The sequence below is a fragment of the Lytechinus pictus genome, chromosome 2, assembly GCF_037042905.1.
Source record: "Lytechinus pictus isolate F3 Inbred chromosome 2, Lp3.0, whole genome shotgun sequence".
Classification (NCBI taxonomy): domain Eukaryota; kingdom Metazoa; phylum Echinodermata; class Echinoidea; order Temnopleuroida; family Toxopneustidae; genus Lytechinus; species Lytechinus pictus.
The window spans coordinates 67,180,614-67,208,509 of record NC_087246.1 but is presented as its reverse complement, the minus strand read 5'-3'; the positions used below and the strand labels follow the sequence as shown (position 1 = coordinate 67,208,509).

General features: G+C 35.5%; 1 protein-coding gene across 1 annotated transcript in view; it reads left to right on the top strand.

The window, feature by feature from the left end:
• The window catches only part of LOC129255124 (uncharacterized), a 48,545-nt gene continuing 20,649 nt past the window's right edge, over positions 1-27,896 (top strand). Inside the window, exons 1-4 of the mRNA XM_064095723.1 lie at positions 1-12; positions 4,103-4,339; positions 25,865-25,974; positions 26,500-26,591. Of these exons, the coding sequence (XP_063951793.1) occupies positions 1-12; positions 4,103-4,339; positions 25,865-25,974; positions 26,500-26,591 (451 nt within the window). The remainder of the gene's footprint in view (positions 13-4,102; positions 4,340-25,864; positions 25,975-26,499; positions 26,592-27,896) is intronic.

The window sequence follows — 27,896 nt, the reverse complement described above, 5'->3', positions numbered from 1 at the left end:
ATGGAGCATTTGGTAAGTACAGAATGTTTCTGAATTTCACTAAATTCATAAGAAGAATCGTTTTTCTTTCTACAACTTGCTCTGAAGCCCCATGAGCATTTAAATTACGATGGAAAGTGCGCCATACAAAATTCTTATTATTATTATTATTGTTTTTGTTGTTATTGTTATTATTATTACTATTATTATTATCATTATTATTTTTGTTATTATCATTATTATTATTATTATTATTATTATTATTGGCATCATTATTATTATTATTATTATCATTACTATTATTGTTATTATTATTACTATCCTTATTGTTATGAAATTTAGGTTATAAAATGATTTTTTTTAATGTTGATTTGCTACGGGAATAATGACCAAGACCCCTTTGTGCGTATTCTTTATCATTTCAAATGGTATTCAATTTTAGTTTGATTCAAAATGCCCATTACACTTGTAAATAATATTCATATGTATGCCAACTTTTCTGTAAATCTTTATAAACAGTAAATCTCAATTCAATTCAGCATTCGTTTCCTAGTCATTAAATCTTGTACAGACAAAGAGACAATAACATCAAAACATATAAATAAAATATTAACAAAAATAAACAGAAATGATATAATAAAAGTATAGTTGGCAGATAAGTATAACGCTTTGTAACAAATTGAAAGATAAATTGGAACGTACTTAAAAGCCATATACATTATTTATTTAATTTGCATTGTATTTACATTTGAAACACCTAGTAGTAGTTCCAATGCAAATCTTAAAATGACATTAAAAAATCCAAGCACCTAAAACACTTCCACCTAACGATATCCATTTTAAAATGTTTATTCTAATTGGATATGTATTAACGCAAGAATCAATAAGTAAAAAAGGGCATTTTTGTTGTGATTTATTTTTCTTATTTTCATAAGGTTAAATATTAATTGAATCGAATGAAAGTCGTTACAGAAAGCATTTACACCTGGATTAAACTGATTAAACTGGATGAAACTGATGCGATGAGTAATGTGTTTCCAAATGGTGTGATCAAGCTATAAAATGAAGCGTGATCTGATATATCATACTATTTTTCTAATTAAGTTTAGGATTTAGTGATTTTTATAACTTTGTGTGATTCGTTATAATTATATATACATTATTTTGCTTAATTTGACAATTCATGATTGATTAATTATCGTTTAGATATGTATCAATGCTTTATTTTTATTGGTTATCATTTTTATTTCCTTAGACCCAAACGGAAGAAAAATATCATTTACATCGGTTGTTGAATGTGGACTATCCGTAGTATTTAATATGTGAATGAAGTGTATTATAAGGTTTTAATTACTACTACTATACTAATACAGTATACTACTGTTACTACTACTACTACTACTACTCTAGTAGCAACAACAACAACAATAATAAGCATAATAATAATAATAATAATAATAATAATAATAATAATGATAATAATAATGATAATGATAATAATAATAATGATAGCCCATTAAAAACATTAAACAACCTGCGTAGATCTTGTACGACTTGGTTTAATATTATGTATACTGGCGGTGGTTCTTCAAGAGTTCAAAGAATGCTAACAAAGATGTTTTAACAAATTTAAACAACATTCAACTTTTAAGCAATAGATATATTATGACCGTAATTAAAACGATTGTTTATCGGCGCAGAACGTGAAAGCTGTTTGTCAAAAGTTGTATAACATGCAAACATTATTTGTATAATCACTAAAGTAACAACAATATCCAAGCAATTCTCATTATGCTAATATTTTTTTAATGGCGACATGGTAAGGAGCCAGCTTACTTCTGAATTACTGTGAGATTTTTTTTGGGGGGTATACATTTTTCTATTATAAAAGAGATTTAAGTACCGGTATTTATTTTTTATATAAATTAACGTGCAAAGTCACCTAGCCATTTTATACAGACTTCTATAAAATATCCAACCCAATGGACGAGCTATCCCTTTAAATCTAAATGGTAAAAATTGATAATATTAGGTTATTTATACTTTCTATTTTTAACGCACTTTTTTTTCTTCAAGATGCTTTATTATTACCTTTTTTATTTCCTTATTGGAGGGGAATTCTTTTTCAATCCTCATGTTGAGGAAGAGACGCGGTTGTTGTTGAGTTTGTTTGTGGTGAATGTTCATTGATAAGAATGTTCGTGCCTAGTACGTCGATTTATCTGCCAACGTTTCGACGTTTGTGACACTAAGTCTCGATAACTGATAATCGAGTGTCATTCAATGAAAGTTTCTAAAGCTTTAATTAGCTTCCTCAATACATGGAAAATGTTAGCTGAACTTTGTAGGAGCGGCCTAGATCTCATTCATACAAAAAATTAGAATTATTAATTTGATTAGGGAGGAGTTGTCAATTCTACTATGCACAGTAAAAATGCTGTTTAAAATTTTACATAACGCTGTTAAGTTGTTTAAACTAATAGCATACTTACTGTGTAGGACGAGTATTCATGTCTTTTTGGTAAAATACCCCCCCCCCCTTTTTACCATCACAGAGTGTAAGTTCAATGAGTGTGAACTAGGCCTATTCAAAATTATATTTGTTATCAGCGTGGAGCAATAAATATCTGTTAAACGTTTTCGAGATGGAACACTCTTAAAAACAAATCAGTCAAATTGACTAGACCAGTAGTCAGCTGGGTGCAACTGATATGTCTAGTCACATTTCTGATGTAATCTAGTCAGAATACTGTGTTCTAGTAAATACGATTAGAAATTAGTCAAATATAACTAGAAAATAACAGTTGCACCCAGCTGACCCTATTAACTATTCAATTTTGACTGATTTGATTTGAGAGTGAAGGTTGAAGATTGTTTAATGGAACGGAAAGCCTGGATGATGTGTTGTGTGCGTGTGGGTGTGTGTGTGTGTGTTTTTTTGGGGGAGGAATTACTCTAAACTTAAGTGCTACCCATGCATCACTGTCAGATCACATCAGAAAAACACTTTTTATAGCTAAATATAAATATTAATTTTTCAAGCTCACAGCCTATAGAGGGGCTTGATAAAGCACTTAACATTAATAATTTACCTTATTCACTAACATTCGTTTTATTGCATGGTTTGATTAGAGAGTAGATGTTGATAACGATGTTTAGAGTCCGCACGGCGACATACGGAGTGTTCAAGAACATAGAAAACGTATTGTCAAATGCACATCATGACAAAGAACAACTAAGACGTCTTTGTCGAAAATTGGTGAATTGAGACAGTCTTTGACTCTGAGCAAACGATATATTTGCAAATTTTCGTCAGCTCCGAAACCTATAGGTCGAAACTGCCATTCCGGTTCACAATTTTCGACAAAGACTTTTCCGCTGTTCATTGTCATTTGACGGATATTTTCAACACATTTACTTGATTCTTCCGTACTTCCCGGATCGACAACTCTCTATTATCATCAATACAGACAATTTAATAATAAAACTGACTCAAAGTAGCACTTTCAAATTAACAGTTTAACGTGATGATGAAAAAAGGCACTGAAGTGGTAATTTCATTTTATGTTGTAAATTCATTCCCTTTTCGTGTTAAGATGATTAAGATGTTGACATCGCTTTTTCGATTCTTTTCATGGACGATAGTATGTAGAGAGTCGTGCAGAGGATGATCCCAATTCCCCCATATCTTCAAATGGGGGAGCGTTTCATCAACAGTATTTTAGCATCTGACAACATGGACAAGTTGTCAGATCTGACAATTTTCCTTGGTTCTGAATGGCTCACAGGCGCAATTACCATGGTAACTGTCGGATAAAACATCCGACAGGTCCTTGCATGGGAATTCAAAGAATAACATAAGGGTTGAGGATCATTGTCAGTTTTAGTAAATTACCTTTAAACAATTGATAACTTTATAGTTATGTTTCTTTTAATTGTCAAGTTTACTCTCATATCGTTCGTTTATGTGATATTTTCTCTTTTCTGGAGAGTTAATGGTTGCGTTTTAGACTTCATGACGCTGGCCCACGATTACAGATTCACTAACAAATGTAATCGAATCTTGAATGTAACTACCCAACAAGAAAATTTATCTTCTTTATTTCTTCTTTCCTGTTTTAAGATATGGAGCGACAGTTTAGCAAGGGCGGCCCAGGCCTGGTCAGAGAATTGTACTTGGGGTCACGGGCCAGCTGGAGTGGTCACTGTCCAGTATGGACAGAATGTTTGGCTTGATAAAGTAGCCACTTCTGGAAACCTCGTTGGTATCACAGCAACGCGGGGATGGTTCGAAGAAAGTAGTTTCTACGATTATGCAACCGACGGATGCACAGGGGAGCAGTGTGGTCACTATACACAGGTAGGTCTGTGGTTCGATACCCGTCCGGGGCCGTGTAATATTAATCTTTTGCGATCGATCGTTTGGCAGATTGCTACAATGGATTACATTGATTGAGTGTGATCAATTATAAAAATCAGCCAACGATCAATCATCATGTCTTATGTTACGCGGCCATGATGATTCGTTTATATAGGGTTTTATTATCATTATTATTACTTGCATTATTATTATTATTATTATTATTATTATTATTACTTGCATTATTATCATTATTATTATTACTTGCATTATTATTATTAATAATATTATTATTACTATTATTATTATTATTTCTTTTAAATCGCTTCACTCAATCACTTATAGTCTAGACAATGTTTCGAATTGCCCCCACTCTAAATGTAAAAGATCTAATGTGGTCCCACACTGCTCTCAGAGTGAGACGAGGGACCACTCGTTTTGGAGTGGGATTTACATCTCTTGAGAGTGCATTATAGCTCCTTCTGGAGTGAAAATGTCTAAAAATATACACTATTCGCTCAAGAAGCAGCTACAATTTACTCTCAAAGAATGTAAATCACACCCAAAATTTAATGACTGGTCCCTTGATCGTCTCACTCTTAGAGGAATGTGATTGGGGACCAGATTAGCTGTTTTGCTTTTAGATTTTAGGAAAAAGTATTTTTAGTATCGTCATGATATATCAACATTATTATGATTATAGACATATAAATGATTATCCATGTTGATTCTTTGATTGTGATTTATCGACTAATCATGTACAGCAAAGAACAATCATATACCATAAATAACATAACGTTATTGACCAAGACGCCCCCGCGCCTGTCTTGAAGAGCTAATATGGACATAGCCGGACCATACAAGCTATCAATATTTGCGGTGAATGGTCACAAGACTATTCACATTCAATCCTGAAACCGATATCATAAAATTGACAATGTCATTAAAGCAGCTTTATCAAGCGTTTGATTAAGTGAAAGCGGTTAACAAAATTTTCCAAAGGACGAAAAGTTCCATCCAAAATTGGCGTACGAAGGAGTTACAAATTGCGTTTCTGCATGTGATAATTGGTATTTTCTAAATCACTTGTGTGGTTTTGTAAAGTTTTTATCAATCTATGCAGAGTCATGTTGTGATGATCAATAGCTTGAGTGTGGTTTGCCAAATTTCTAATAAAAAACCACGAAAGCATTGTTTTCCTCATTTTCGAAGTTTCCATAAAATTGTGGGGTTTATCATAATTTGAGTGGAAATGTTTTTTTTATTTCACGGTAGATCTGATACTGTTCGGTCATTTACTAATGATTTAACTTGATATAACTGTTTTTTCTCGATGCTTCATTATCTCTGCCAAAAGAAGACATTTTACTACTGCTTCTAAACATGATGAACACCTCATTGATGCTATAATTATGTCGATGAAAAAAAAACATATCACATTGTATTTCCTTAAAGCGATGGAATTATTTGATTGGTTGGATCTATGATACCAAGATACATGTATTTCCTAATTCCAAGTCTAAATCAGGAATTGAATTGAAACAATTGAGCAATAGCAATGAAACTTGGCGGCCACAGAGAATTGTCAGTTTCTACTCTACACCCACCCACCAATTCCAGTGAAGAGAATCATAACTAACAAATATTTCAAGATTACTGGATGAATAATCATATCCATCAGGGGCCGTGGAACGGTTTTGAAAGTTGGGGAGGGGGGGGCTGACCATGCAAAAAAATACGATCAAATGGTTAGGTAATTCTTATGTTTTTGTACATGGTTTGGAAAAAAAGTGGGGGCTGAACCCCCCCCCCCTGTTTCCGTGGCCCTTGTCCATGGATTAATAAAGCCATAGGATAATTACAAAATAATGGAACTCTATTTTGTATGGTACCAAAGGTGTCCATCCGGTCAATCTGCATTATTGAAATGAGTTTTGATATGTAAAACAAAATATTGAATATATTGCTTAAAAATACCACACTGACGTAGCTTCATGGCCTACCGACGCGACGAAATCAAATCAAAATATCGGACGGGTTAAGGGGCTCAGCTTGGTCACGATTCAAATCTAATTCGGGAATAATCCTTCCTGCCTTGTACTGATGACTTTCTTCAGACGATTTTAGCTCTACAAATGTCCCCCATCGTGCCAAATTTTCACCCATTTTACAAGGTCGGCGAATTTTTTTTTTCATCGGCATCGAGTTCCATCTTCACAATCTTCGTCTATGTGGCAGTGGACGGATATTTGATAATTGTATCGCGCCGAACCTCAAACACTTTTATTTTTGGATGAAGAGAACAATGATATACATCCAATCCAATTGAATCCCATGCATTATATTCATATAGTCCATGGCATATACAAATGAACAATGGACAAAGTGAGATCCGAAAGAGGTGTGTGGAATTGTTGAATGATGATTGATGATGAAGTTTTTCGAAAGCCACCCCACCCTCCCCCCATCCCATGCTGACAAATATTTATATTATTAAGTAATTCATTCATTCATTTTTTAATCGACAAAAATATTCAATATTCTAATGTACACTTCTCTCCTACATATTATCACTATTCGAGCATATAGAAATATGTGTATATATTTTTCATAACATGTCACATTTGGTGTATTGGTGTCATGTGATGCAATGATAATTCGTAAATTCAGGATAAAATATTGAGACCTCTGAACCCGGGCATCAAGCACGACCGAAATATATTGTAATAAAAATTAAGTTATTCTAAGAATTTTAGAGTAACCCTATTTGTCAGGAGAGACTTTTGAGATGTGAGAGGTGCATTCTGAATTTGTTATCTCACATCCTGCGCTATAACCAAAATTAAATGATTCCGTATATTAAAAACAAAAACTGAAATGAATCAATAAGAATAAAAATTATAGATTGATTAGAATTGGAAAATGGAAATTGGAAAGTGCGGAATGAATAATGGATGAACAGACTGATCAGTGACGTAATATAATCAAAGTGAATAAAGATCAATAAATATACAAATACACAAACAAATAAATAAATAAACACACAATTGACTACATTGCTTAAGAGACCCGTAAAATAATAAGCAAGAGAAGTGAATCAGTGTAAATAATATTTTCACATAGTCCACTAACACCATACAAGTGAAGATAAACTAATGCATTTAATCAAGTATAGATAAAAAAAAATGGGGTCAACATGAGTGATGTTGGGCATTTTAAAACTTTACCAGTTGAATATTTACCTGATATACAGTCGACACTGCTGGAAAGAATACAATGTCACAGAATGTGATCACAGTGTGTCCACATACTAGTAGTGAAAATATTATTTACACTGTTTAAATGCTCAAATTCAACAGTGTATAGATATTTTCACACTGTGGACACTTCGACAGTGTGACTGTTCACATTGTGTTGACATGGTCGACTATGTGAATACATGATTCACACTGTTGAAATGCTCAAATGTAACTCAGTGTGTTCACAGTGTGTTCACATTGTGTTCCACACTGTGAACACACTGTGGGACACTGCTCTTTCCAGTACGGAATAACTTTTTTTTTATGGGTGTATCCAAGTAGTATGGCCTTCATACTAATGAAGTTAGAAGTATGATGTCATCCGGAAAAGAAGTACACGACTACATATCCAGGGCTGTGATTCAGTCAGAAAGAAGCATTTAAAATCAAATATAGTTTTCTTTACAGTCCCTCGCATAGTGATTCATGTTAGGCATTGGATTGGCGCCAACCATGTCCAATATATGGACAATGTTCAGAAAGGATTGGAGAGCAGCAAATATCATTCGTTCTATCTCGTCAACCTGGAATATTTGGCAACTATTTGGCATGTTTGGTTTAATAATCGTTTTAATCTCTTCCTGTATTTGAGAACAATGCTCAGGGTAATGTTAATATTGATATACATGTAGAGTGACTTGTATTCTGGGGACAAATAAATATATTGTTGTACACAATGATCGACAACACCCCCCTCAAGAAGGAGAACAAACATAGAACAAAAATAACTATTTATTGCTGCAGAGTGATGCATAGGTGTCAAAATGCCAAAGACAACGTAAGAGGGTATTAATCTGGGTCCAATTCATAAAACTTGTTATAATAAAAAAATTGCAATAACATTTTCAAACTACTGAAATGGTTCGATATGATTGGAATCTTGATTGTAGACTAATTCTTGTTATAAAAATTGTGCATTTTTTATCATTATGGTAATCAATTTGGGATGTGATAGTTAGCAAAGGCAGGCCCGTTTCGACATGACCAGAGGCGGCACCAGTGATTTTTTTTTGGGGGGGGGGAGTGGCAAGTGGATGGCTGAAGAAATGTTGGTGAAAAGTGGACAGGAAAAAAAGTGTGTATCACAAATTTGATTACTCAATTCGTCTTCATATTTCAGAATATCGGGGGGGGGTGCCCTCATGCCACCCTGGTGCCGCCATAAATCATGACCCAGTTGTTCCTGTTGTACCTGCCATTTTAATCATTTAGCTGTGATGGAATGATTAAATGTGATCAAATTATTTAGACCAAATAATGCATGAATATAAGTGGCCCGTTATGAGTAATAAAGTAATCTATTTTTTCATGCTTTTTCATGTCTTTCAAGCTTAACTTATTGTAATATATGCAATGACTATTGTAGATCTAGCTTTCATTGCTGATATTTGATGGCTTTAAATGACGCCAACAAATTAATGCCAATGTAATTCAATAGGCCTACATCGCGAGAATATTAAATTCAAAAAATAAATCTGGAAATATACCAGGTTTTCATGTTCCCATTAACATGATTAAGAAGGATGTGGTGAATGAGACAACAAGAAGTTCAAGTGGATATAGGCCAACGCCAACTGTTTAATTATTTTTATCAAATATTAAGAAATAAGTCCGGGTGCGCTAATGTATTTTAAAGACGACTCGGCGATTTAAAATGATTTATAGGTCGGCGAACAAAGCCAGGTCATGAAGGTGTTTGTAATTTGGAATGGCGCGGTTGACGAGGTGATACGTCACAATGGTGCGCCAGACGGTATTGTTTATGCGCACAATGACAATAATTTATACTGGGCGCAAGGAGCGCCCATATTTTGGCGCGCGCGCCTAGGCGAAGGCGCGAAAAATCCTTCATTTTAGTCTTGGCTTTCAACGGAGATGAACGTCCAAAATATTCGCTTGTAATTTTTCTACAAAGTACAACGAGATCTACAAGAATTTTTGTTGAAACCATCATCGATCGGGAATCATCTTAATTTTGCTTAATGCAGCTGTAAATGCTGTCCGAATTACTTGAGGATTCTCTATTTCTTGCCTGGCCTAACGATTAACCGTCTGCTTTGAACCGAGTTTTATACGACGGTACCGTACGAGGAGCTACGCTACGTGTTGTCGCTATAACTTAAGTATAACACTAGCAGTACCGGTACTTAGCAGTAGCACTAGCAGTAGCAGATCGGCTGGGTCCTAGAACTTTTTGGTTTCAGCAACGATGAGAAATTGACTCGAGATGGAATTCCGTTCAACGACGTACGGTCGACTGGGATTCATCATGATTATGAGTATTGAATGTTACGGTAGTCAGAGCCCGAGTCAGAGGTCCTACTACTACTAGTACTAGCTCCCGAGACCGAGTATGATGCGAAGCCTGTGGCTGAGCCGAGGCAACGGTCTGGATTAGCAGACGGAAAGGGGTCGGTACCAGACAATTTACAAGTTCCAGTCTCTGCAAGACCTAGCCTATCCGGTGAGTACGGAAGCAGGAATAGATCTAGGCTAGACTCAGTCTCAGTCTGGATTAGTGTTAGTAAAAATAGTACTACTACGGTACTAAAGTACTAGGCTAGTAGTAGTAGGCCTAGGCCTAACTTAATTAAGCCTATTGTTAATGTTAGTTAGGCTTGTTGAATGATCGAGGCCTGCTACAGAGACAGTGCTAGTAGTAGTACAAGTAGTAGGTACTAGTACTAGTAGTACTAGTATCGGGGTGATTTGTAACTTGTGGAGTTTTCTTAGTTTAGACTAGCGCAGGTAGGCCTGCCTAGGCCTTAGTCTGAGATTTAAAAAAAAAAAAAAAAAAAAAAAAAAAAAAAATCAGGTTCTTATTGGTCAGAAGTCGATTAGTTACGCTCTGAGTCTGACACAAAGCTCTTCCATAGTTTCAATTTCATGGCCCTTCAATACCCCCCCCCCCCGGTTTTTACGTTAGCACGCGAAGATCCCATTCCCATGTGCTAGGCAAATCAAATGCCTAACTTTAGGCCCTAGTAAATTTAGTCAGGAAAACAGGGGGGGGGGGTCTATTTGCCATGATTTGGCTTGCTAACGCAATTGGGGATTTACATATAGGCCTAGCCTAGGACCAAATGTCAAGCCATAGATCCTAGACATAACTTGGACTTGGCCTGGAATTAATTTTAAACTTGGTCCAAGACCAAGTGTTTTAATTACGATCATGATGGAAAAGGGAGGGGTTAGCTTCAAAATTTAAGCACAAGCCTAGCCTGGCCTAGACCTGGTCCTACTTGACTACTTTGTTTTGGTGTCTGAACCAGGTGTGTACTGTAATGATGGAGATTGGAGGTTTTGAGAATGAGTTCAACCATTATAACGTTGGTTACCGTATAGCGTATATATAGGCGTAGGCCCTAGTGCATCTGCATGACTAGATCTAGGCCTATGGACGGGTATGATATAGCCTAGGCCCTACGGTTGTAATATATAATTTCGAAGCCGGTGGTTTGGATTTGGCCCAGTGAATGCCAACATTGCGGTTCTAAAAATTCGGCTAGTATCGATAATATGTATATACGATCGAAAATCAAAAGGAAATTGTAGTCTATATTGGCGCTAACACTAACAGCTTATTTTAAGGCCTAGTTATGGTCTAGGCTAAGATCTATTTAGGACCATGATTAATTTTAAGCCACCGTATTTGAAAAATGGTGAGAATAATAGAGGGTCTACTAGTGATTGGCGAAAAGTTTAAACTTTTCGGTATTATTGATAAATAATTGAGTGGGAAATGTCACTTTGTTATAAATTTACAAGTAGTCTACTGCACTGCAGCAGTGCATGGTGACACCACAGAGTGAAAGTTGAAACTAGGCTTGGCCTAACGTTAGATCTACTTACAGTAGACGCGGTTTTACATGTATGTTTGAGGATAGACCCTATTATCAGATGGTTCAGTTAGGCCTATATTAAAGTAGTATTTGACCTCTATGACGTTTTCTGGATTATGGGCCAGCGAGAGCTGTGTTCTTGGTCGCAAAATTATGTGGATAGACCGGTAGTGGTAATAATTATAGATTCTACTCAGCTTTCAAATGTTATTGTTGAATCAGTCATTATTTCGGAAAGTAGCAGATGATGCTTATCATTATGATTATGCGATTAGCATTTTGTAATAATACACTTTGATAATCATTATAAATATAAATACCTCCACTTGCACCAAGGCAGTTTTGTTTAAACATGTACGCCTTGAAAGGAGGTTGGTTTTGGGAATTCACTTTGCATGAATTAAATGCCGATGCTTGGTAGAACTGTGAGCTCGAAGTTTCGAGGAAACATGGCACATGTAAAAGTAAACTTACCATGCACATGATAAAATGTGGATGTAATTTCGAATTAGCTTGGAATCCTCAATTTAGTTTAGATTGAAGTCAAGGGGTTCAACGAGCAGTTGTTATAATAGTATGGGCCTCCTAACAAGGAACCTTGATTTTTTTTTAATGATTTTGTATGGTTTATATCTTGTGGAAATGAAAGAATATAAATGCTTAGGCCCTATTGGAATTGAATTACTTGTTTTTATATAACGCTTTATCAACCTCTAACCGCTCAAAGCGCTTCAGAATTGAACCTTACACCTCATGGTTCAAGATATATATCAAATAGGCCTATTTGGCTGATCAATGATTTGAACTGAGATAATATCGATAGTATCATTTAAAATAATGATAATATATTATAGATTTGGTATACATGATCAAGGCGGCAAATAAGATAATAAATAATGATGATGAGCTTATAATTATGAGCTAATTTCTTGAAGGCATTCAGTAGAAATTGATGTAGTCGATTGACATGGGCCTGTGTTGCATGGGCCTGTGTTGGAAAGTGTCTGAAATCTTGTACCATACTGTAATTTCCCCTTTTGTTGCTTCGGGGGACACAATATACGGATGCCTTAATAATGCAATAGGCCATATAGGTATACTGGCCAATCAAACGAAATTTACCGATTGCTCAATCAGAAACCAGGTTCCAAAAAGTATATCTTCTTCTTGGAATTGGACAGCGTGTGAAATATTCGTGCTGGTGGCCCGTTGATTATGAAAATGTATCTAATGGGCTGGATGCAGTAATTTGGCTTGATTATTTCTGCAGTGGTGTAGAGGTAAAACCGAATACTGAAATAAGAATAATAAATAATAAAAATGATAAGAGAAGTTATAGTCTAAAATGGAACAGATTATTTGAAGCTTATTGAATCTGGTTTTGAAATATTGTCGAAGTTGCAACACGCACATATATGCAGATGATATTGCATCGCTGGTTGGGGTTATACTGTAAGGAATTTGAAAATAGCAGTTATAAATGAAACATAAGGAGCAGGACTAATGATTACTCTGTGAAGGCGGTTTCAGATGTTTCGGGAAGCTGCTCGTTTCGTATAAAGCTAAAAATTTAAAGTACCCCCGGTACGCGTATATTGGAAGCTATGATAAAGAGGGCGAAGGATATACATGTATATATTTTATTTGTTATTTCTGAATAAATGGTACAACTCCATAGGCATTTAGGGGGTTCAATTGAGCCCCCCCCCCCCCAATACTGGTGAGGATTGTAATCTTCCAAATTGTTTAATATGCTTTTCACTAGTGCTTGTGTGTTTGCAGTAGATGAAGAAATGTTCATAACCTCTGTTATATACGTCCTTCGGTTTTCGGGCCTACAAGAGTGATAAATCGAAAAGGATAGCAGAGGGACAGACCCGTTTTGGTACTAGATATAGAATTTGGTGTTCTGCCCAGGCTTTTTCTTCTTTTCTTTTGCAGTGCCGGATCTTTGGATGAAAGGGATTCAAGTGGGCTACTGCGAGGCAAGGTAGGCTGGCAGGAAAGTCTGATGACAATTAGACGGTAGACCTACTATAGTATGATCTAGAACGCTCCAAGTCTGGCTGCCAAAGAGTTCCCCTTTGGTTGGATCTATTTCCTGACCAGTTAGCTTAGAGTCCATAGTAAAGGATGTCATTTTGGGGCGTTAATACGCTCTTATAATAAATAGAACTGAACTGGGTATTGTTGCCAGCAATGACTCTAATTGGAGCAGTGGTCAACGTCTTCATCTTCATAGAACTAATTTACCGACAAGGTGGTTTTGATACGTATTCCAAGGAATAGAGGTTTTTCTTCAGTCAAAAAACTGGTGAACAAACATTTTAGCCTTCAAGCAACAGGGAAAGATCATATTTGAAACATCATGATACAGTGGGCTGTCTTGAAGGATAAGTTCATATAATATGAGGATGAATTCGTCATGATTTCAGTTTCAGACTTTTTATGAGGTCCCCCATATTGTTCAACTTGAACATGTTGAACATATGAAGAAAGCCCTTTGTACGTATGCTTTTGCCAACAAGAATGGAACATATTGTTCAGGATAAGCATATATGAATGTATCAATGTATAAGCCACTTCAAATTTTATTCATTATCGTTTGAAGGACTACTTGTTCGGATGTTATTTAATTTTTGAAATAAATAATTATTTCATGGATGTGGTGAGGATGATAAAACAATAAAAAGGCAGTCATGCTTTACGTTGATATGTGAAAACATTATCGAAATGATTCATCCCGGGTAAAGTTCCAGTTTATGTTAACTGGTTCTTAGTTTAACAGCATATTTAATTGAGGAGTGTTGCTCTAACCGAGTAGTCCTGATCGGGAAGGTTTCATATTCAAATTAGTTTTAGTGCCTTCAATTATCATGATTATACTCCATGTTTTATATGGGGTTATTCTGTGGATGTTACGCAATCTTTCAGTTTTTATTTTATCTCATTTCAACAGAACAATTTACAAAATCCATTATAACTCAGGAATGGTATAATTATGTATTTGTTGGAATTAAGTGTGAGGTGACTAACTAAATGCTGTGGTTGGATTTTAATTGATCGATTGTCTACAATTGAATTATATTTGTGCATAGGGTTAAATCATGCACTGTTATAAATGGGGCAACAAGAAAATGGCAGTACCTCAGTGCGGCATGCATTGCCGGTTTAGCAATGTTGGGATGCTTCTATGTGTTAACTATATGGTCAAACTGATGGCGGTCGGCCATCAAATTAGTTTTAGTGCCTTCAGTTATCATGGTTATACCCCATTATCCAATGGGGTTATTTTGTGGATGTTACTCAAGTTTTCAGTTTAAGATTTTATTTTATCTCATTTCCAACAGAACAGTATACAAAATCCATAAAAATACAATTATAACTCAGGAATGGTATGATATGTATTTGTTGGAATTAAGTGTGAGGTGACTACGATAGCTAAATGCTACCTAAATGCTAAATGCTAAATGTTGGATTTTATTGATCGATTGTCCACAATTGAATTATTTGTGTGCATAGGGTTAAATCATGCACTGTTATAAATGTATGGCAAATTGGGCAACAAGAAAGAGGCAGTACCTCAGTGCGGCATGCATTGCTAGTTTAGCAATGTTGGGATGCTAGTATTTGTTAATTATATTAAGGTCAAACCGATGGCGTTCAGCCACCATTGATAACTTATCAAAATTAGTGATGCAATGAATTTCAATTTTGAAGCTTGCAATATGTTTGTATCAAAACCATGATACTTAAAATTGCATATTATCTTGTCTTCCTTCATATGTTTTGTTTAGTTTTGTGCATGGTAATCAGATCTTAATTGTGAAGGAAGTTCTGACACGGTTTATGTTTAATGTATTTCTATTGGGAGATTGTTTCCAACAATTGAATACATAGAAGTGTTTTCCATGCTCTCATTAAACTTGAGATGGATATTTGTTCATATACTTGTATTGAATATTTCTATCTGGTTTTTAAATGTCATTTCATGCTGGTTTAAAAGGGGGCTGGTATGTTGGTCAAGGATAGAAAGCAGGTATTCTAAAAAAAAAAAAAAAAAAAAAAAAAAAAAAAAAAAAAAAAAAAAAAAAAAAATAATAATAATAATAATAATATCTAGAGGCAAAGAATGCAAGCCTTCAGGTAATTGTGTCATGAAAGACAGCGACGTCAAAGGTTGTACAAAGATGTATATTTTTGATTCATTTAAATTTATTGATGGAGGGCTTGGAGGCCTTCTTGATTATGCATGATAACTGATTTAGCTTGGCCAGCTAACACAAAACTGGAGTAAATTATGAACGAAGGCTTAAAAATGAATGAAGTGTTTTGGCGGCCGATCATATATATAAAATATATTCTCGTTTGGCGGTAATTTGTCAAATTATGCCGCCTAAACACTGTTGTCATAAGATATATTGGCATGGAATATGTTCTTTAATCCACAATGGTCACTTTTGCAAGGTGTGTAAAGCAGTGAATGATATTTTAGCCTCTAGTTATTAGATTTTCCACTTTGATGCCATGTACGTTGATTAATATTTCATATTGAATCGGGTCCTCATTCGGTACCTAGACGAAGGGGATTTATTTATAACTTTACATAGTACTTTAGGAACGCAATTGTAATTTGAATGTAAGGGTGTCACGCTCGAACTTTCAGTTTAGGCCTCACCTGATCTCATAGGCGGGGAGGCTGGTATTCTGTATACATTTATATTTTTCGTGAAATTTTGGCCTCACCCAAGTTCTCATGCGGGAAGGCTGGTATATATATGTATATTATATGATATAAGTATGCCATCTGTAATCCACCGATTTGCCGATAGCTCATACATGTAGTTAATAGCTGTGCTGGTATTCCTGTCCGGCTAGCAGAGAACCAGTGGGAAAGCAGCCGTGAAATTTAACGTTGAATTTTCTGGGAGGGGGGCCTTCTAGCCGGGGGTTTAACCCCCCTTCGGGGAGCTAAACAAAGGCTATCGGTTGGTTCCAGACATACATGAATGTAAGTCTATAATCAGAGGTATTCATATCCATGTTTTATACTTATGTGATTGTGACACCAGATTCGGAAAAGTGTTCATCTCTATTGAATAAAGCCACGACATAATCGCATATTATTTTGTTTTGTCATTTTGTTTGCCGAGTATAATGTATTTTAAAGACGACTCGGCGATTTAAAATGATTTATAGGTCGGCGAACAAAGCCAGGTCATGAAGGTGTTTGTAATTTGGAATGGCGCGGTTGACGAGGTGATACGTCACAATGGTGCGCCAGACGGTATTGTTTATGCGCACAATGACGATAATTTATACTGGGCGCAAGGAGCGCCCATATTTTGGCGCGCGCGCCTAGGCGAAGGCGCGAAAAATCCTTCATTTTAGTCTTGGCTTTCAACGGAGATGAACGTCCAAAATATTCGCTTGTAATTTTCCCACCTCCTCCCCAACAACCATCCATGTAAATGTTACGTTTGGGTCAAACAATGTTGGAATGTTTAAACACATGCAATGGGGAAGGTCGAGAATATAAAGATACTCTAGGTATCATTCAGAGTTGATTTGTGTTTTATTGGAGTGTATAGCTCGTTATGAATGGAATAACGGATGTAGAATTGTTATATAATAATTTGGACATTTGAATTATTTTACTTACATGAATTTAATGTTGATTTATATAACGAAACACGAAGTCAAATCCGGGGGCAGTTTGCCTGGTCGCACATCAAAACAATATAAAGATCGTCGTGTATTTAGAAATGTGGGCCGTAAGGGAATTTTATCCTTCTGATCTATTTTGGTCTGTGGTCAGGTGGGTTTTCGCCCTTACCCGTTTTTGGGACTGGGTGTTCGTTATATGTTGGTAATTCACTTAAATAGAGTTCTCATATTATTGGCATGGCATATGTTCTTTAATCCACAATGGTCACTTTTGCAAGGTGTGTAAAGCAGTGAATGATATTTTAGCCTCTAGTTATTAGATTTTCCACTTTGATGCCATGTACGTTGATTAATATTTCATATTGAATCGGGTCCTCATTCGGTACCTAGACGAAGGGGATTTATTTATAACTTTACATAGTACTTTAGGAACGCAATTGTAATTTGAATGTAAGGGTGTCACGCTCGAACTTTCAGTTTAGGCCTCACCTGATCTCATAGGCGGGGAGGCTGGTATTCTGTATACATTTATATTTTTCGTGAAATTTTGGCCTCACCCAAGTTCTCATGCGGGAAGGCTGGTATATATATGTATATTATATGATATAAGTATGCCATCTGTAATCCACCGATTTGCCGATAGCTCATACATGTAGTTAATAGCTGTGCTGGTATTCCTGTCCGGCTAGCAGAGAACCAGTGGGAAAGCAGCCGTGAAATTTAACGTTGAATTTTCTGGGAGGGGGGGCCTTCTAGCCGGGGGTTTAACCCCCCTTCGGGGAGCTAAACAAAGGCTATCGGTTGGTTCCAGACATACATGAATGTAAGTCTATAATCAGAGGTATTCATATCCATGTTTTATACTTATGTGATTGTGACACCAGATTCGGAAAAGTGTTCATCTCTATTGAATAAAGCCACGACATAATCGCATATTATTTTGTTTTGTCATTTTGTTTGCCGAGTATAAGTGTATCTTAAAGGAGGAATTATCTGCCATTTTGTGGATTTGGAACCGAATATTTATCGGAGGGAAGGGTATTTCCCCTCGCCTCTTTACATTGCTGATCCTTCCTTTACTGAATGATATGACTTGCTTTTTTGGATTGGTTGAGGTTTAAAGTCAAGAGAAAAATTAGGTTTCCAAAGACCATCGCGATAATGCCGATGTCATACTCTCAATATACATAAACTCTTCAGTTACAGAAAAACTGATTTCCAACATCAATATGAGCATAGTCACCAGTCACTGATATATATATATATATATGCCTCTTCTGAGATCAAAGGGGAATTTCAACCAGATTTAAATTTTATTTTAGTAAAAGCAGCTGAAAAAATATGAAAACATGATAAATGAAGTTTGGCAAAAATCCATCATTACAACAAAGTCATATATATTTATATATATATTTTTCTTATTTCGTTTATTTGTGACGTCACATGCGAGCATGTGACGATATATCTTGTCATACATTTTCAATACCGCGTTCTCCAAAATAATTTACTTCACAGAGCAGGATTTAACCTGGAAGAACCTTTTACAATTGTACATCTACACACATCCGATAGCAAATAAAAAACCGTACATATTATATCTATTATTTATGTGAATAACATAATTTTGGACGGTGAATATTCCTGTTTTCTAAAACATTCTTTAAGGGCGTATACTTAGTGGTCACCGTTTTATAAATGTAGCATTTTCTTTTATATTATTATAAAACATTGGAAAGGTATTCTCGATTGACAATAAGAGCATGCATGTGCTCATATCTGAATATTAAAACATTGGCACTTCCAAAAAGTTCACATTCTTCGGACATTCCATCATGTTCATGATTATCTTTTTCTGTTGCTGTGATATTACTAGGCGTGACTGAATTTTGAATTCCGCGCATACTATGTCCTCTGACAAATTCATCATGTTTCAATTCGATTCAGAATTATAACGGTTTTGTCTTGAAAGGAGGAAAGTGGGGGTCTGTGCGTGTGTGGGGAGGGGGGGTAGTCGACTCATGATTGGCCTATTATTGTTCTTTAAAAAGCCCCCACAAAAAAAAAATCAAACAAAACCAACAAAAGATGGAAGAAGGGAAGATGGAGAAAAAGAGAGAAAAAATGTAGAAAAGGGAGAAGAAAAAGTAGAAGAAGAAGAAAAAAGAAGAAGAAAGAAGAAGAAGTATTATAGAAGTTGTAGTAATAGTAGTAGTAGTAGTAGTAGTAGTAGTAGTAGTAGTAGTAGTAGTAAGTAGTAGTAGTAGTAGTAGTAGTAGTAGTAGTAGTAGTAGTAGTAGTAGTAGTAGTAGTAGTAGTAGTAGTAGTAGTAGTAGTAGTAGTAGTAGTAGAAGTAGAAGTAGTAGTAGTAGAAGAAGAAGTAGTAGTAGTAGTGGTAGTAGTAGTAGTAGTAATAGTAGTAGTAGTAGTAGTAGTAGTAGTGGTAGACAGAAAAATAATATTTATAAGAAATATAACACAACGATAGTGAGCGCATCTAAATGGAAGTAGGGGACTACAGCCTGTATTAAATGTGTAATGGAAGAAATTTGACGAAACGATGAAAAGAGAAGTAAGACGGTGCAAACAAAACGCTTATACTCTCCTAATTGGGTATCTTATGCAGATCCACTTACCCATAATCAAAACAATGTTCTGGCCCAAATGACCTATCGTATCGTTATTGGAAATGACGCTGAAACATGAAACAATATAGACAATTAAGTCTAGCCTGTGTCATGTCTGTATTTGCTGCACTTCAAATTCTGTCAAAAATCATGCGAATTGACTCAGTTTGACAGTATTAGAACTGATTTACTTTCATTATAACATCATGAACATGACAAAGACCAAGGGAGAGAGAGAGAACAAGTGACGATTTTTTTTTCCAACGATGTGAGAGGGGTGGGGGTGGGGTATCGCAGAATATTAAAGCATCTCAGAACCTGAAAGAAATATTTTGTACAATGTTTCGAACCGTAATATAATCCTCCTCAAAATGACCCCTCCCCTATACATTAAAAAGGAAACAACAAAGAAAAAGCATGATGAGTATTTATACAACACTAATTCTGTACTAGCTCAAGAAATCGGCATGATCTTCAGAGAAAGCTGAGAATAGAAATAATCTCTAGGATTTAAAAATAGAAGGATAATCTCTTCTGGATAATCTTGATTTCTTCTTCGTAGCCCGGTTATAATGTTCTTGGCCCTTTTTTAAGCCATGTACTCGTATCACCGTTACGAGACGGTGTCACATTAACGTAAAAGGATAGCAGAATATCGTATGTCGGTATTTATAACTTCATGTTATACTTTCATGTTTAAAAAATGTGCACTCAAGAAATGAACCGCATGTACCACGTGTATGCCGTCAAATGAAGGAAAATGGTGGCGGGGGGCGCAACGATTATGTATAACATTCCTGAAGATTTTGATATATTTCAAAACGAGATCCGAGAAAAAAAAATCGATGAAGCACCAGAGAGAAAAGAAGAGAAGAAAAGAGATAGACAGATAGATAGATAGATAGATAGGTAGATAGATAGATAGATAGATAGATAGATAGATAGATAGATAGATAGATAGATAGATAGATAGATAGATAGATATATAGATAGATAGATAGATAGATAGATAGATATATAGATAGATAGATAGATAGATAGATAGATAGATAGATAGATATATATATAGATAGATAGATAGATAGATAGATAGATAGATAGATAGATAGATAGATAGATAGATAGATAGATAGATAGATGGATGGATGGATAGGCAGACAGACAGACAGACAGACAGACAGACAGACAGACAGACAGATATATAGATAGATAGATAGATAGATAGATAGATAGATAGATACATACATACATACATACATACATACATACATACATACATAGATAGATAGATAGATATATACATAGATAGATAGATACATACATAGATAGATAGATACATAGATACATAGATAGATAGATATATAGATATATAGATAGATAGATAGATAATTTAACAAAATAGAACGAATAATTGACTCTTCGGAGGGAGTTGAACTCGTTATTAATATTGCTTAATCATTATCTTCAAACACATGCTATTGTTTATATTGTATAATATCTTTTATAGATTCATTGGTAAAGAAATATACATATTGTTGTGTAACCAAACGACATTATTTATTGCTGACTCAACTATTAAGATTCGGATATTGTTATTTGAATTATTGTCACAATGAAAATGTAATCAGCGGAGAAAAAAGGGAGGGACTGTGCTTTATCCAAATATAGCAATCGAGAAATATGTTTTGCTTCTCTTTGACGTGTTTTATTTCGATGGAATTATCATAAAAACAACGCATATACTATATGTTATATTATATAAGCATATAAAAATGCTGATTGAATTTCATAGAACTGCACCTATAGGAAATGAAAGCCTTATAACAAATTTTGATTTTGCTATAGCTGGCTATCTCCTCTTATTTAATTGTCAATGTTTCCTTCATTTGAGGCTAATTAAATCTCCATGGAACAGACACATACTTTCCAAATGTCAAAATGCTTTTGTTGCCAAAATTCTATATCGAAATTCTTATCACCATATACTTTTCGTTTAACATTCCGGTTGAAATTCCTAATATCCATAATTTAACCTCACAATTGCTTTAAAATCGTGATAACAAGAGATTTTGAATATTTTTTGTTCATGCCTTAATTGTATTGGTAATTATTTTCTGATTTTTTTTTTGGGGGGGGCCAGGCCCCATGACCTAAAAGTTTCCAATAAATTTCAAATATGAAAGAATCACTCTGATTGGTTTCTGGTCAGTGTTTTGAACGCAGTGTGTATGTAACATTGATCTTGATTGGTCATTGAATTTAGCGATTGACTGCGAACTTATGTTACGGAGCCCAAATCATTGGGATGGTAAAAGCATGGTTGGGGTCTCCAGTAAATCCGAAATACGCGACTCGGTTCAAATTCGACCCGGAGTGACGACTACGTGTTCGGTTCACTTCGGATTTTCTCACATCGATAAAGTCAAGAGCTGATAGGACCTAATGACCAACCCGATGACGAGTCTTCATAAATGTCCCTGCATGAGGAGCGACAGTGCTATGGGTGCTTCCAAGTTTTTTCCTTGGGCATGTTGGGGGTGATACGTATTATATTCTCCACCCCTGGAAATCGGGTAGGTAGGCCAATGCTAAATGGCAGAAATGCAACCAAAATGACTTCGATTTTTTAATGAAAACTTTAAAAAAATATTTTTCCCGGAACAAAATCACCTTCTTTTTGTAGTGAAACTTTTTTGAGCTTGTCAAATTTAAACCAGCACCCCATGTAAAAAAAAATCGTTCCCAGGGCCCGGAGAGTCTAATGATATGGCATGTCTACCTGTGGGCTTTTGATTTGGATTGAGATTAAGATTAATGCAGATTTAGGCCTGTACACCGTCTGTAGGCCGGTTCATAATCCTTGCCATTGACCAAGTCGAAATTATAAACGATATGAAAATGTATGCCCCCACCCCCCCCCCCCTCCTCATGAATCAGACTCGGCATGCCCGCTGTTTCTGCACTATCCGAGTCAATAATTAGTATTCAACACTGCAACATGATCACAATCATAACAACACCTCTCATTTGAAGAGAAAAAGGTCACATTTCGGATAAAAATGTGATGAAAAGTTTTCCTTATTTCAATCTACCTATTATCTTTATTTTCTTATACTTCTATTTCAGGGACCCTGTATTAGGATAACCAGTTCGGGGTGACACGACATATTTTGCTCCTGCATGCGACATTTGCGCCGGTTTTGATATCTCAGAGGGCATAAGATTAGAGTTGGGTTTGTAATAGAGTTTTTGGTTCAGAATAATGATTAGGGTTTATTTAGTTTTGGAGGTTATATTTTATGTTTGGCATAACATGCAGATTTTCCATCGGAGCAAATGTCATGGGACGAAAAGCGCATCTTCTGAAGTACATGCCTCTCGTACACAATCTTCAACGAACAGATATCATATAGCGAAAGCAGAAAGCAAGCTGACTTTACATAGTAAAAATATCTGGAGCTATACTTTTTAAAATTTTAAGCAACGCTGTTCAAGCCCGTCACTCTAACTTCTATTATTGCTTAAACTGTTAATCAACCGATGTTGTTCAAATTTGTTCACAATCACTCGCCGTGATGAAGCAATGCGGCTGTGTGCTATATAGGGAAGGAACCCCCCTCTATCGCGAATTTCCAATATAATGTTTAAAACATTATTTTACACAATAACTACTGATTTCTTTAAAGCTTATGTTTGAAAAAGAAGGTATGTATTTCAAGCAGTATTGCTAAACGGTATAAATGTAACCATCGTCAATTTAAAACGCATTTTTACAGTTTAAAAATAAAGTACACGCAAAGATTCTCATCGTTCCTGGAGAAAGCGTTGTAAATGTCAAAGGTATTACTATAATGTGCAACAGGGAAAGAAAAAGGGAGAGAGTTGGGGAGGGGGTTGTGTCGTTCTTAAACAAGGTCTTGTAAATATTTATTATGGCATGAGTTACCCCGTCTTGAAGCGGAAATTGATTATCGTCTTCTATACCCGGCCCCCTTCACGTAACCCCTGGTTAGAACATGACTAATAGCGAGGCGAATTGTTTAACCAAAAAAAATCAGTCAGAATTGTGTCAAGAGAGATGAAAGAGGTCGAACCTAATTACAGTCATCTGGCCCCTTTTCATAAAGCTTATCGATTGATCGCAGAGTTGATTTTTTACAACTGATCATGCACAATAGTCAATACAATCGATCGTAGATATCAGACCTATGATCAATCGCTAGGTTTTGTGTAACAGGGTCCTGGACACCTTTAATTAGCTTGATGTAGAGTAAGGAGGCATCGTTTTGTCATCGGAAATCTTCAGGGGGAAACAGCCATTCCGGATATAGGTTGACCCAGAAAGAGCTCCTTTCGCATCCAGGTCAACCATTTTACCCTTTGATTCCAGCCTCCACTCTACCACTATCCCCACCACCATCACCACAACTACCAACAACAACAACAACAACAGCTTCTCTATGTTTACCAGATTGAGACAGGTGTAACAGGATACAAACGTTACAATAACCATTGACTACTTATAGGGATGAGGATTTTCTTTCTCATGATCAATTCTGTAAATATCTTGAACCTTCTCCTTTTGTAAATACCGCTAACCAGTAGAGGTGCCAAAGTCAACTTCAGATACTTCAATAAATAGGTATTCCAGCCTGAAAATAATGAAAGCTGAGATTACATGTACGTTATTCATTCAATAATTGTCAATTCGTGTCTCAGTGACCTCGCGTCTAAAAATAAAAATAAAACCGTCAAAATAATTTTCTCTTTTTCACTTTTCGTCAGAATCGGTCGAATTATCGTTGTTAGAACATTCATATTTATCTACTTCTTTCCAAACAAACTTATTTTGAGATAGCGGACTTACCCATTTAAGGATGATTTTATATCATAACTAGGTTGCAATGATATTGGCCTTGCCCTTTGGAAGCGTCATGTAATCATGAGTGTGGTCATCAGCAGGAAATCAATTTTTCTAAAGAAAAAGGGAAAATCTGTACAGATCAAAAATCCCCCTAAGTATTTATCAGCACAGAGTTCAGGTGATTTGTCTTGTATACTGTTTGATTAAAATAATTCACGGTATTGTTTTTTTTTAGTGGACAAGTTGAAAGGTTGTCGAAAAATAAAGTGAAAACAGTAATGCGTAATGCCTGTCATCCTCTGACGATCTCATCTTCTTCAATTGTATCAATGGACGAATCCCAAGTCATTTGAACCCTTCCAACTTGATCTGCAATTGGCAACTATTCTGATGTTCACCTCAAATTCATGCAATAACTGGTTACCTTGCTGTCGTAATGCACCCCAATCAGATAATTTTATCTATTTCAAAATTTCCCTGTGTTTTTAAATGTCTAAAGATTAAATAATTGTTTTGGCAAGCCCTTAATACTAAATTTGGCTTAATTGTTGCGACCGAAAAAAAGGAGATATTATTATTGGCAAGTCCTTGTCGATATACCCACATTAATGGCTTAATGGTTGACGCTGAATTAAAATCAACATGAACAAAAGGTTTGTTTAAGGCTGTAACATAAAAGGCCTCGTTTTAAAGTGATTGATTGGCAAGCTACTGTAGCGTAGCTTGTTAAGACAATTTATGTTGCTTGGCTATGACTTATAAGGAAAAGGAAGAAGCCTCAGCTGGTATGGTGATATTATCATGTGGTAAAAAAAAACTTTAGGCCAATCAGGAAATGGAATGATTCCAAAATCTTATCTTCCAAAAAGGATTCGTCTTTGCTTTCAAAGTGTAACGACTGAAATGAAATGGAGAAAATGTGCGTGGCCGTACGAAAATGTGTACATCTTATGACACATTTCTTAGACTTCTGTTCATTTTATTGTATAAACTATTGGATATACATAATAATGTCCATCATAATTCGTTTTACCAAAGAACCCCCCCCCCTCCACACACACACACGTATATATGTGCCCTTGGAGAACTATGGTTTACTCATCATATTTCCGCAACCCTCTTCATCCAAATCATTTTCATTGACAGCCCCCTGACTCAGAAAAAGTGCCCAAATAATCACATTAGCTCCAAAAAGTGGATTACGTCTTTAATTTGTCTTTCATCACCAGTTAATGTGGGCGTCATCGAGAAAGGTGGGCTGCGGAAGGCACTACTGCCCAAGAGTAACGGGGGCGGGCGATGCCAGGGCCTGGTTCATTACGTGCAATTACTACCCACCGTGAGTATTATTTTTCATCATCATCTTTTGATTTTTTCCTATTTTTATGGGGGGGGGGGCTGCGAGTCTGGTTAAGTCTGGATGTCGAGGGATTAAAGGGCAATTAAAAGATTTAATGATGTTTAAAAATATAGGGGTGGTGTCGTTCCTCTATGGAATAGAGGGAATCGAAAATGACCTACCTCGAAATCCCCCCCCCCCATTTGGTTCTTCCGCAAAAGCATAACTACATCCTGATGAAGGAAATTTATGGCACGTATATGGTACTACTTTGTTTTCCTTGAGAACGATTATTGATATTTAATAATAATGGTACCGATAGTAAAACGTTCGTTGGTAATATCCAGATACCACGTCTATATTTCACGAAACATCAAATAACAGTTCGCTTTTACTATTAAAAATATGTTAATCATCACTTTGAGTATTTAATAAACTGCTGCATTGCATACACTGCAATATCTATAGGATTAAAAATGATCAGTTATTATGATTATTGATGTATTTTTATTGTATTGTTTTCAGGGGAAACTACATTGGTGCAAAGCCATACATTGCCGGTGAAAGGTGTACAAAATGTGAATCGGGAACTGGAACGTGTAATAATAATTTATGCAGTAAGTATCATGTGACATATTTGTATCGTAAGTATTTATTGAATTGTATGTTTTACCATACTTAATGTTGATAATGTTAATAGTCAGAATCATTAATTGATTTCCATTAATGTCCATTTGATAACATTTGACTGATTTGGATTATCTGAAATGCAAATTATGGTCTGAAATCTAAGGTTTGTGTTTGGATGCAAAAAATGGAAAACCATCAGTCTGATATACATTGATTCGAATAAATCATTCACAATCCGTTATATCAATATACTAAATTTTAAGTAATATCCGTATTTTCCAAGTTAACCATGCCAACCTTATAATATGACAATTTCGTTCAAAATGTTGAACAATGAGGACTAAAACAATGGAGGTCTTTGGTTCTGTTTATTAGATATATCACAAAACAGGCCTTATCTTTGCAACTGACTCTTTGTAATCGCGGATTTAGTGAACAATATTATTTTCATGACAATTGTGTTTTTCAAGGTCGACGTAAAATACACTTTCTGTTGAGGCGACATAAAGTAAATAACCATTTTAATTATCATAATTGATTGTACTGCATATTTTGAGAGAGTCAGCAATTGTATCTCGCAGTCAGATCTAAATGTAGTTATCCTGACAAAAAAATGGTTAGACAGACGCCCTCCCACCCTTTCCTTTTGCAATGCACATAGACACAATGCATTGCTATAATAATAAGTAGTTTTGCATTTCCTTTTTTCCTAAAAGAAGTTTTGATAATTCTTCAACCCCTTTTCCTAGAAGATTATAACAACTTTCTATGTGACAGGTAATATGAACGAATTACTTCCGAGACTTGCTGGTTCTTGGAATCTGTCGATATGAAACGATCACATTTATTTATAAGAGGTAAAAACTCTCACGAAATACGTTCTGTCAAAACGGACAGGTGGTCCTTTAGAAGATGACAATTGACATGGCAATAATAATGACAAACATCACCAGTTTGAAATAAAGTTTGATTTATTGAAAGTCAATAATGTAGAGCCCCTTGAAAATCAGCAAGGAGTTGGCAAAGATTTTTTTTAAAGAAAATTGTGGTATTATTTTGTGATATGAAATGAGAAAATGTATAATGAAACAGCATGACTGTACATTCGCGTTTGTGATCTTGTAATTTTTTTTTTTAAAGATCTAAAATCAGTGTTTAACAGTGCATTTAATGTTAATTCACAATGGACAACTTTCAATGAATGAGCCTTCTGTCATGTATATGTGAGTTTGATTCTATGGGTTTCAAGGAAATAAAACCATCTATTCCTACCAGTACAATTGATGACATAG